The 12,139-nt window shown below is 33.2% G+C and overlaps 2 protein-coding genes across 4 annotated transcripts; one reads left to right on the top strand and one right to left on the bottom strand.

The window, feature by feature from the left end:
- The first annotated feature begins 48 nt into the window (after positions 1-48).
- Positions 49-1,824, top strand: LOC140959087 (uncharacterized). 3 transcript variants are annotated; one of them, XM_073416851.1, is made up of 4 exons: positions 49-459; positions 594-757; positions 1,256-1,355; positions 1,433-1,824. In XM_073416851.1, exons 1-3 carry the CDS (start codon positions 64-66, stop codon positions 1,308-1,310), a joined length of 615 nt encoding a protein of 204 aa, XP_073272952.1. In that variant the 5' UTR covers positions 49-63; the 3' UTR covers positions 1,311-1,355; positions 1,433-1,824. The 3 variants fall into 3 exon arrangements, with proteins under 3 accessions (XP_073272952.1, XP_073272946.1, XP_073272938.1); XM_073416845.1 differs by lacking the exon at positions 1,433-1,824 and having other exon boundaries at positions 594-742; positions 1,086-1,352; XM_073416837.1 differs by lacking the exon at positions 1,433-1,824 and having other exon boundaries at positions 1,086-1,352.
- Positions 1,825-4,194: 2,370 nt separating this feature from the next.
- Positions 4,195-7,337, bottom strand: LOC140991562 (uncharacterized). Its single transcript, XM_073461585.1, has 5 exons — positions 6,984-7,337; positions 5,946-6,723; positions 4,915-5,264; positions 4,690-4,873; positions 4,195-4,413 (listed from the first exon to the last, which is right to left on the bottom strand). Exons 1-5 carry the CDS (start codon positions 7,298-7,300, stop codon positions 4,195-4,197), a joined length of 1,848 nt encoding a protein of 615 aa, XP_073317686.1. The 5' UTR covers positions 7,301-7,337.
- Positions 7,338-12,139: the final 4,802 nt, after the last annotated feature.

The following is a 12,139-nucleotide window of genomic DNA, read 5'->3' as shown; positions in this document are numbered from 1 at the left end:
AATGATTTAAAGATACTGAGAAAGAGATGTGCTGAATTAGAGGGTCAAAAGGTTCGACGTAGAATGAAGGGAAAAAGGTTTGTGGCGGATAAACGTGACAATGTTGTTGAATCTGAGGAAAAAGTTGATAAAACAGAACAAAAGATGACTTTTGAGTCACCACATGATGCAAGAGCTAACTTTGGTGATTTTGTTGACGTAGTGGTAAATGCAGTTGTTTCTGATTTGGCTAAAGAAAAGAAAGAGTTAGATGAATCTCATTCTTTGAATGAAACGGTTGATGAGAGCATTGGTGGTAGTTTTGTTGCTACTTCAGAAGTGGAGAAGAAAACTATTTCTCAATCTTCAATTGCGGATCATGTGAGGGCTAGGGATGATCGTGTGAAGAAAAAAAAAGGTTCCATGTTTGTGATTCCACCTAGCTCAACACCAAGACGTAAGAGGAAGGTGACAAAACAGGTAAATGAAGTGTCAATTATGTCCAAATCGATTGTATTAAGTTTAATTTAGTTTTTCTGTTTCTCAGTACTATTGTTGTTATTGATGTTTGGATTTTCTGTTATATTGCTGAATATATCGCCGCTTTTGGACAGGAAGTTATAGACGTTGAGAAGAAAGGCAATACTCCTGGCAAGGTTGCCATGGATGAGTTTCAAGGTAGATCACATTTCTGTGGACATGAAGAAGCTGATGATGAAGAGAGAAAGTTGTTGACAAAATTTCTTGCTAGAAAAGAGTTGGAGTACGTTGATCTTCCGTATGTTTCTTCTTCTTATTTTCGTAATAATGTGTCCTAATTTTTTTAATGAAATTGAATTTTCTATTTTGTAGTGTTGCGTTTGGCAAGATACGGTATGAGTTTAAGTGGACCGATATTATGTCAATTTCTTTTTGGTGATCCTGTTGAGTCTGAGATAATTAATGTTTACATGAGAATTATGCAAAAGCAAAGTTTGCAGCATGGATTTGAGATTTATTGCATGGACACAATGGTGCAGGTTCGTAGCAGTCCGAGTTTTGCGTTTTTTTGTGTGTTCGTTTTACTATATTAAAATAAATGATTATATGTGTTCTTGAATGTGTAGAAAGAAGTCCTTACGAAATTGGAACAACATGGGAAAAGATCGATGGTACGTCGGGATGATTATGGAGCTTTTCTTTCACTGATGACATCTTTCACGATGGCTAGACTGCAGGAACTGACTGGAGAATTATTTAGAAGATGCAGATACATCATTTTCCCTATGAATGACAGGTGGAATTGGTTTTTGTTGGTTTACAAAAGAGATGAAGGGATATTTAAACTGTGAAACTCCATGCATGATCCATTCTCAGTTGGGAAAGCCAAAGTTTATGTAAGTTTACTTTGAAATGTTCAAAGTTTATGTAAATACAAATTAAGATTAAATTTTGAAAGTATTGTTTGTTGCAGACAAAGTTTTTGGCTAGTTCCATACGTCACTTATGGGGATTCGACCTTGTAAGTGAGCCAGTGTTAAGAGAACCTTGTCGTCAACAAGGTGCAACCCTCGATTGTGGCGTCTATGCATGCATGTGGTTGGAGTGTCTAGCCCGTGACACAGATGAGATCTGGAGCTATGCACAGGATGTGAAGATGACACTTATCGAGCACGTTTGGCAGTCACAATATTATCTGATGAAAATGGATTGTTGAAAAACAAGTTTGAGTAATTAATTACTCCTCACTATTCTGATGGTTAAGAAGTTACAGTAGTACTGGAGTTTGAACATTTCAAGTCTATGTTTAATTGTTGGTTTAAATTATGTAATGAAGACACACCAATTGATTATTATCGTGTTTGTGTTAGCTGTTACGCACTTCAATATCTATTTCTGTTAAAAAAATTTTGTTTCTGGGAAAGTTTGGTGTATTATTTGTTCACTTTTCAGATTTTGGTTTACGTGGTATTTTAAATGGTACATATCAATTTAGAAGAGAAAATTGAGTACAAAAATTGCTTTATTGGGTATATTATGTGTAACTTTGAGTACAAATGTTAAATAATCGAGTATATCTAACTAATCTAATATTTAGTCATACATTAGTAAACACACAATAGTATTTAACTAACCGAGGACAATGTACACACAAATTGAGCACGATATACACATGAATAGATTACAATGTACATATATATTGAGTACATTGTATGCTTAAATTGAGTACAATGAACACATGAATCGAGTACAAAGTAGAGTAGTTCATCTATTCACGCTAGGATCACCAAGTCCTTATCCGGTGAAGTTATTATGTCAATTCCGAAAACCTTAAGATGTCTGATTGAGTATATATTTTAAAAAATAGAGCACAATTCACAATAAATCGAGTATACATGTGTTTAAATCAGGTATACATGTACATAAATCGATTACTCAAATTGAAGATGTATAAAATTCATGAAATGACATATAACATGAATTTGAGTACTCGATTAATATACATGTATACCTGATTTAAACACATGTATACCCGATTTATTGTGAATTGTGCCTCATAACATATGATACGTAGTTTCATCAAAATATAGATGAATATGTTGGATTTACCTTGAAAATAACCTATGTCCACCGGAAAACACAGCAAGAAGAGAAGTGATCTTGTACGCTTTAGAAGTTCTTGTACAACACATCAAGTGATGGTACTATAAAATGATATCCATCCTTCTACTTTACTCGGTGAAGTATTGTATCCCATATGTATTCGTTTTTATGTCAATTCCGAAGACCTTAAGATGTCTGATTGGGTATATATTTTAAAAAATAGAGCACAATTCACAATAAATCGGGTATACATCTGTTAAAATCAGGTATACATATACATAAATCGAGTACTCAAATTGAAGATGTATAAAATTCATGAAAATGACATATAACATGAATTTGAGTACTCGATTAATGTACATGTATACCTGATTTAAACACATGTATACCCGATTTATTGTGAATTGTGCCTCATAACATATGATACGTACTTTCATCAAAATATAGATGAATATGTTGGATTTACCTTGAAAATAACCTATGTCCACCCGGAAAACACAGCAAGAAGAGAAGTGATCTTGTACGCTTTAGAAGTTCTTGTACAACACATCAAGTGATGGTACTATAAAATTATATCCACCCTTCTACTTTACTCGGTGAAGTATTGTATCCCATATGTATTCGTTTTTATGTCAATTCCGAAGACCTTAAGATGTCTGATTGAGTATATATTTTAAAAAATATAGCACAATTCACAATAAATCGGGTATACATGTGTTTAAATCAGGTATACATGTACATAAATCGAGTACTCAAATTGAAGATGTATAAAATTCATGAAATTGACATATAACATGAATTTGAGTACTCGATTAATGTACATGTATACCTGATTTAAACACATGTATACCCGATTTATTGTGTAATGTGCCTCATAACATATGATACGTATTTTCATCAAAAAAATATGATACGTACTCAATCGGGCATTTTATGTACTTTGAAATTAAAAAATTACAAGAACTTCATCGGATAATGACTTGGCGATCTTAGGCATGAATAGATGAACTACTCTACGATGTTTTGGATTGACAAGTCATTGTACTCAATTCATATGTACATTGTTCTCGATTCTTTAACGTATATACTCAATCTGACAATTTATGTACCTTGAAATTGACACACTACAATTTCGAGCGAAAATATATCTTTTTCTCTAGCTCAAAATATACTCGATTATTTAATATTTGTACTCCAATTTACACATAGTATACACAAGAAAGTAAATTTTGTACTCAAATCTCTGTTCATATTAATGTATGACTAAATATTACCTTAATTAAATAAAGTTTGAATAGTAAACAACTTCCAATTTGGACATGTATTTTGTATTTCCGGTATAATATGAGTACAGTTTTCTTGTGCACAAAATATACCTAATTATTTAATATTTGTACTCATATTTGCGCATAATATACCAAATTTAGCAATTTTTGTACTCAAATATCTGTCCAAAATTGATATGTACCATTTGAAGCACCCCTTAAACCAAACATTAAAAAATGAACAAATGAAACACCAAACCTTCCAGAAACAAATAACAATAAATAGAAATACATATTGAAGTGCTTAACACCTAACACAAACAAAACAATAAATTCTCCAACTTAAACGATTAACATAAACAACAACCTAAAGCCCAAGTTTTTTTCCAGAGAACATATAAGAATACAAGACATCAACAAGCACTAAAACAACATGACAGTAAGGCAAACCAAACCAACTCTTTCCCAACATTTTCAAAAACAAAACAATCACATAATGCGTAACCCACCAATGCTTCCACTCGAACGCGTACAACTTCTCACTGGTATCAACATGCTTGTTTCCCCTTCCAGCACGCTCTTTTTCCTGTTAAAGTTTCGAAAAATATTTCAGGTGTCAATCATAAACAAAAATACTGAATATTGAAATATACTAACAGTAAGATAGTAGTAATAATAAAAACATTGAAACACCATTTTCATGAAACAATAACATCTAGTTTATAGCTTCTTTGCAGCTACGTCTGTTATGTCCTCCCTTATGACAACGACTACACTTTGACACACGTGATTCGATTTGCGATGGTATCCTCTTGGTTCTCTTACGACCAGGCTGACTCCTCATGTCAGGAGCATTGATTACATTTCCATCATCAAGATAAGACTCATTAATGTCCAACGCTGGGATGGGATTAATAATTCCTCTGTACGTTTGGCGGTACATTTCAATTTTGAAATACTTGTCGCAAAAATCATAAAACGACATCGACTTCGACTCAATAGCGGCGCAAGTATGCTTGCAAGGAAGCTTGTTGATTTGCCAATATCTACAATAGCAAATGATTTTTCACCATCGACTACTTCAAACCTCCAATTACAAGACCGGTGCACTCTCAACTTCCGGGATTCCACATATACACTACCAATAGCTTTCTCTTTTTTTGGACTTAATTTTTTAACCATCATAGCTGTTGATTCACGTCGTTGGTGCAACATGTTCATGATCTGCACTCGTATATGGTCCACCATACCCACGATAGGGAGATAACGAGCTGCTTTAACCCAATTATTCCAACATTCGGCGATGTTATTATTTATAACACCCCATCTATTGCCAAAAAACAATGCATTTGCCCAACTCTGTGGTTCGGAATTTACAATAAAATCCCTAGCAAGTGGCATGGACTCAAGGATATTTTTTATATGTTGTTCATGCTCCTACAAAGATGGAGCATAAGCAGCTTTTTTGAATACCGAAGACCAATGTTTTTTGTTATGTTTTGGATAGCTTCGCAACACCTAAAATGATTACAAAAAAATCAGATTAAATACATCTATTTATATACGAAATAAAAAGAATCGATCTACATAAAATTAAGTAATTGATTATGTACCACTTTCACAAAATTATCAACTAAATGTCTCAAGCAGTACGCATGGTGACTGCCCGTAAATAGTAGATTAACTGCCTTGATAATCCCAGGATGTCTGTCAGAGAAAAAAGTGTACTCATTGAATGGAATGCTTTGATACGAAAGCAAAACACTTCTCAGATGATAACAAAACCATTCCCAATTAATATTATTCTCCACGTCCACTACAGAATAAGCAATTGTGAAAAGATCATCATTGACATCTTTCGACACAGCAAGTAGGATACAACCTTTAAAATTATTCTTTATATGAGTCCCGTCCAAAAAAATCAACGGTCTACAACCAATAACAAAACCAACTACACATGCGTGTAAACAAATGAACAGTCGTTTAAATTTGTTATTTTCGATATCAATCTCACACTCAGCAACACTTCCAGGATTCGTTTCTTTAACAGCTCGACAATACCATCTTAGTCTAACATAGCATCCCTTATCTGTGCCATGAATATCATGCATCGCTAACTCNAATTGTGAAAGGATCATCATTGGCATCCTTCGACACAGCAAGTAGGATACAACCTTTAAAATTATTCTTTATATGAGTCCCGTCCAAAAAAATCAACGGTCTACAACCAATAACAAAACCAACTACACATGCGTGCAAACAAATGAACAGTCGTTTAAATTTGTTAGTTTCGATATCAATCTCACACTCAGCAACACTTCCAGGATTCGTTTCTTTAACAGCTCGACAATACCATCTTAGTCTATCATAGCATCCCTTATCTGTGCCATGAATATCATGCATCGCTAACTCCTTGCCCTTCCACACATTGCGATAGTTTAACTCTACACCATAATCTCTTTGTAAGTCTTTTTGAATTGTACAAGGACGATAAGAGGGCTCTCCTATAAGTTTGCCTTTCACCACATTAGCTATCCATGTTGCATCTGCTCTAGGATGTCCTCTACTACGTAGATTATTCTCACCACATGTATGCTCTAAATTGCATTTTCGGATCGCAAATATATTGTCTGCTTTGTATTTAGAAGCATAAATTCTCCATCCACAACTAGTCTCAGTACAAGTAACATTGACTTTTTCGCTATCATTCTTTCTGTATGAAAATGAACGCCTTGTAGCAACAGCATAATTTTTAACACATCTTCTAAAGTCAGCAGCATCTTTGAATGTTTGACCTACACCACGAATGCAATTAATCCAAGCATCTAGTGTATTGCTCAAAGAGGCTTGATCAGCTTCGTTACCACTATTTCTCTGTCTGTCTTCCTCATCAACCCTTACCAATATGATATAAACTTGTTAAGTGCAAGATACAAAAATAACTTAACATAAAAAAATGCAAAGTATGGAATGTAAATAATATTAGTATTGTCAAATAATTCATATCATGGCAAAAAAACATATTTATATTATCATAACGTAGAACAAATTATATAACCACAATAATCTCAACTAGTGCACAATTTCATGCTTGATAAATTAAAATATAAAAAAATTATCAAAACTAAACAGGGACATAAATCTAATATATTTTACCTCCGAATATTTTGGTTGCGGACATGTTCGTTTTTACTCTCTGCCCTCAATTCAATCATGCTGAGCTTCATACACATATGAAGATGAATCATATTTAGGACATCATCATCGTCATTCAAAGTCACGTGCATCTTGTGTTGGGGGGCTACGTATTGCAGAATCATAGCTTCAGGAGTAATCTCAGCACATTTTTTTCCAAGCCTCTCAAAAATGTCCATCAAACTACAACCGCTGAAAATTGAAATCACAAACAACTGTTTCATGCATTTACAGCTACCCAAAAATGACAGGTTGCAAGACCCACTTTCATATTCCATTTTGCACCTAATACAAAAAACATACAAAAGTAATTGATATGCAGATTTCAAGACTTTAAAGAATTTTCAGAAAATTTTTAAACAAAATTAACAAATTTCTCATTCAAGAACAAATACATAAAAATTGAGGATAAAATTGCATTAATCGAGAAATCTAAAAATAATTTCTGCATTCATCTTTACACTGCTTTTTATTCAAATAAGGCAGTCGTATGATTAAGGCCACAATATACTTGTATTGCTTTTACGTTATTCNAACATAATTTTTAACAAATCTTCTAAAGTCAGCAGCATCTTTGAATGTTTGACCTACACCACGAATGCAATTAATCCAAGCATCTAGTGTATTGCTCAAAGAGGCTTCATCAGCTTCGTTACCACTATTTCTCTATCTGTCTTCCTCATCAACCCTTACCAATATGATATAAACTTGTTAAGTGCAAGATACAAAAATAACTTAACATAAAAAAATGCAAAGTATGGAATGTAAATAATATTAGTATTGTCAAATAATTCATATCATGGCAACAAAACATATTTATATTATCATAACATAGAACAAATTATATAACCACAATAATCTCAACTAGTGCACAATTTCATGCTTGATAAATTAAAATATAAAAAATTTATCAAAACTAAACAGGGACATAAATCTAATATATTTTACCTCCGAATATTTTGGTTGCGGACATGTTCGTTTTTACTCTCTGCCCTCAATTCAATCATGTTGAGCTTCATACACATATGAAGATGAATCATATTTAGGACATCATCATCGTCAATCAAAGTCACGTGCATCTTGTGTTGGGGGGCTACGTATTGCAGAATCATAGCTTCAGGAGTAATCTCAGCACATTTTTTTCCAAGCCTCTCAAAAATGTCCATCAAACTACAACCGCTGAAAATTGAAATCACAAACAACTGTTTCTTGCATTTACAGCTACCCAAAAATGACAGGTTGCAAGACCCACTTTCATATTCCATTTTGCACCTAATACAAAAAACATACAAAAGTAATTGATATGCAGATTTCAAGACTTTAAAGAATTTTCAGAAAATTTTTAAACAAAATTACAAATTTCTCATTCAAGAACTAATACATAAAAATTGAGGATAAAATTACATTAATCGAGAAATCTAAAAATAATTTCTGCATTCATCTTTACACTGCTTTGTATTCAAATAAGGCAGTCGTATGATTAAGGCCACAAGATACTTGTATTGCTTTTACATTATTCTAAAAACCAATCATAATACAAAACCCTAAATTTTCGAAATTCAATCGGTGGAATTCAAAAAAATAATGAATTTAAAAAAATAAAAAACACACAATAACAATCAAAAAACATAAGAGAATCATTAAATTGAAATAAATAAACACAAACTCATTCGCCCTAAAAGCTGGAATTTCACGAAAAAAATGAGAAACTTTGAGGAAAGAAACTCACCTTCACTTTATTTTCCCTTCGATGAAATTTTCCTGCACGACGTCTTCAAGATTTTGAGCTTCAAGTAAATGATGTTTCACACAGACTCCCCCACCATGGGATTTCTTCTCACGAAGCCGATGGGGGATTGGGGTAATAGTATTAAAATCCCAAATACAGATGGATTCAACAAAATAAATAAGGGTAAAAAAGGGTTTTAATTAAAAATGAGGTCAATTAGGTAATTTGATGCTTACAAAGGAGTTAAAACATATGAAATGATTTTGTCAGGGAGTGAGAATATATTTGTTTTACACTAGGGACTGAACACAAACTTTGAAATGGTATTAGGGATTTTAATACAATTGTCCCTAATTGTATTGCACTTTTGTTCTTTTTTTCAACTTCAGAATCGAGAAAAATGTGTCAGAAAAACTTCTGGTATCCTCTCATTGGTTGTTATTAGATTTCAGACGTCAATTGTCTAAAAAAGATTCATAAAATTGAATAGGCTAGTTTTATTTCAATATTTAAAAAATAAAGAGAACTTGTTTTAAGCTTATTTTCTAAAATTATATGTAGTTAATAAAAAAAACATCCTCATTATTTATCACAATAACTCAAATTATCCTCAAATATTATAAATATATTCTTAGTGGATGATTATTCCTGTTTATTATATTTGAGATATTTGTGATCAAGATAAATATGACAAAATAATATTTTGTAAAGATTTGTATTCTCTTATTTTCCTTTATAAATAGGATGATTGAGTTCAATGAAAATTGCACACGAGTACTGACTCTTTGATCTTTCTATTAATCACTATTTTCTCTTATGATTTACAATATGTTATAATCACGATCGTATAATCAATTGAGAATGAAAATAAATCTCATTTTGTTGGTGCTCTCGAAGAAGCACAACATGTCAATGCTTAATTTTATGAGATATTCATTGATGCTATGAAATTAGCACAATTATTATTCATACATTAATGTTCATGAATAATCACTACAAGAAAAATCAACATCAACAACACACATACGACAACGGTTTTTACTAAAACCGTTGTCGTATGCTTTTTGACAACGGTTTTAGTGAAAACCGTTGTCGTAGGTGTGTTTTTTAAACAAAAGACAACGGTTTTATAAAAACCGTTGTCTTTTAAGTGTCAAAAACAACGGTTTTTAGGGTCAATGACAACGGTTTTGTAAAACCGTTGTCTTTTGAGCTTTTTTAGGGTCAAAGACAACGGTTTATAGAAACGTTGTCTATTAGCGTGTTTTTTTTTTGACAATTGACAACGGTTTTCTTAAACTGTAGTGGAAAAGGTGATGTAAAACGTATTTAGCGGCATTTTTGCTGAAACCGTCGCTAAAGTTAGCGACAGTTTTATGTAAGCCGTCGCGATTTTAAAAATAGCGACGGTTTATCCTACAACCGTCGCTATATATAGCGACGGTATAATATCTGTCGCTATATTTAGTGACAATTTTAAATAAATCCGTCGCATATTTTTACTTAGCGACGGTTGTTATTAGCGACTTAGCGACGGTTGTTATTACACCGTCGCTAATTTTCGCGAACCGTCGCTACAATTAGCGACGGTTGAGAAAACACTGTTGCAAATTATAAATCGCCGACGGGTCATTAATAAAATGTCGCTATTAGCAACGATTTAACCAAAACCCGTCGCAACTCTTCTATAAATACCCACTCACTCTGTCCATTTTAAAACACACACGACTTCACAACACTTAAAATTTTTCTTACATGATTTTAGTTTCGGTAATTTTAAAAAATTGTTCCAAGTTTTTGAAACCCCCGCTTATTTATGTAAATTTTTTCGTTTTATTTTTTGTTAAATTTTTAAGTTTTAGTTAAGATCTTAGTCTATTCAAATTACAAGTTTTTTTAGAATTATTAAATTGATAAAAGTAATTTTTTTTTATTTTACTGAAAATATTAGAGACGGAAATCATGAATGAAATGTCGCTAAAATTAGCGACGGAATGCATTGCCTAACTGTCGCTAATTTTAGCGACGACATTCAAAACCGTCGCTAATGTTAGCGATGGTATTACAAACCGTCGGTTTAACAAAAATCCGTCGCAATATTTATGTGCGACGATTTGTTAAAAACCGTCGCAAATTGTAGCTTCAACAACGGATAAAAATCGTTGTCTTTGAGCGCACCCTTTAACCACAGGGGCTTTAACAACAGTTTTAAAAGATCTACAACAACGGGAAAAAACCGTTGTCGTAGGCCTTTTTTCTTGTAGTGAATCATGATTTTATAATTGAATTTGTGAGGACTGGATTTTTCTCTTTTTTCAAACCTTGTAATTAATATTTGCAAGGAAATTAGGATCTTTGATTCTTGTATTAAGTGGGAAATATATTGGAAATCCTTGTGTTGGAACTTAATAATATCTATACTTGTGCATGCAAATTTCGAAAATTTGATAGGAAATATTACATGATCACAGAATATTTGTGCAAGCCAAGGAAGTAAGGAAATTAGATAATTACATGAATGGTGGATTATGGCCCTAAATTTCGAGATTTTGAATTTAATGACATGCATACACAAGAACATATCCATACATGAATTGGAAAGCCTAGTAAATGGAAAAAATTCAGCAAATCATGCACAACGAATCAATAAGGTTTGACCCAAGATTCAACAAATCCTCCCCACCCTTGCACCTAAAGTTGGAGCCAATCAAGGCTGTTGGATTAGGGAACGATTGGAGTCAAATAAGGGTGAGATTTGGTGATGAAATGGAAAGAAAAGCAGGTGATTTCGATGCCATATGGGTAGGATTTGGCTGCCACATTAAACCTCCTCCCCTCACCTATAAATAGGCCATCCCCCCACACCTCACCACACCACAATATCGAAATACTTAGCTGAAAGTTTCGAAATTTCCAGCAGCATTCTCTAGCCGAAACCTTCCTCAAAGATAGTCCAACGCTAGCCTAGAAAGTGAGCTAAAGTGCTGCCCGATCAAGGAGCAAGAAGCGACCCAATCCCCGAAGTCGTGCACCTACGTGTTAGCATTCAAAAACCAAGGTAAGTGAGCTTGTTTTAAAGTTAAATTTTTGGATTATGCATATGTTCATTTTCGAAAATTCGGTCGAGCACAAATTCTCCTTCTACTCCTTTTTTGTATTGGTTGTCATATGGTTTTGAGCACTGTGAGGATTGTATATGGGTGGGAATCCCAATATGAAATGTTTATGGTCCTTACACGGTGGGATTATAACCGTTATATGGCCTCGTTCCCTTAGAGTAGTAAACATTAGGGACTGATATCAGTAAAAAAATAGAAAGTAGAGGAATCTCAATGCCTGGTCAATGTTATGCATGTGAAACAAGTCTGGTTGTATATGAATTGTGTTT

The sequence above is a fragment of the Primulina huaijiensis genome, chromosome 2 (assembly GCF_012295235.1).
Source record: "Primulina huaijiensis isolate GDHJ02 chromosome 2, ASM1229523v2, whole genome shotgun sequence".
In the NCBI taxonomy this organism is placed as follows: domain Eukaryota; kingdom Viridiplantae; phylum Streptophyta; class Magnoliopsida; order Lamiales; family Gesneriaceae; genus Primulina; species Primulina huaijiensis.
This window is presented reverse-complemented; position numbering and strand designations above follow the sequence as displayed.

Excerpts from the sequence above, each read along its gene's own strand:
- LOC140959087 (XM_073416837.1), top strand. The coding sequence starts at position 64 with ATGAAGGGAAAAAGGTTTGTGGCGGATAAACGTGACAATGTTGTTGAA. Across the intron at positions 460-593 it reads AGAGGAAGGTGACAAAACAG|GAAGTTATAGACGTTGAGAA; the intron begins GTAAATGAAGTG and ends GCTTTTGGACAG. Across the intron at positions 758-1,085 it reads TTGGAGTACGTTGATCTTCC|AAAGAAGTCCTTACGAAATT; the intron begins GTATGTTTCTTC and ends TTGAATGTGTAG.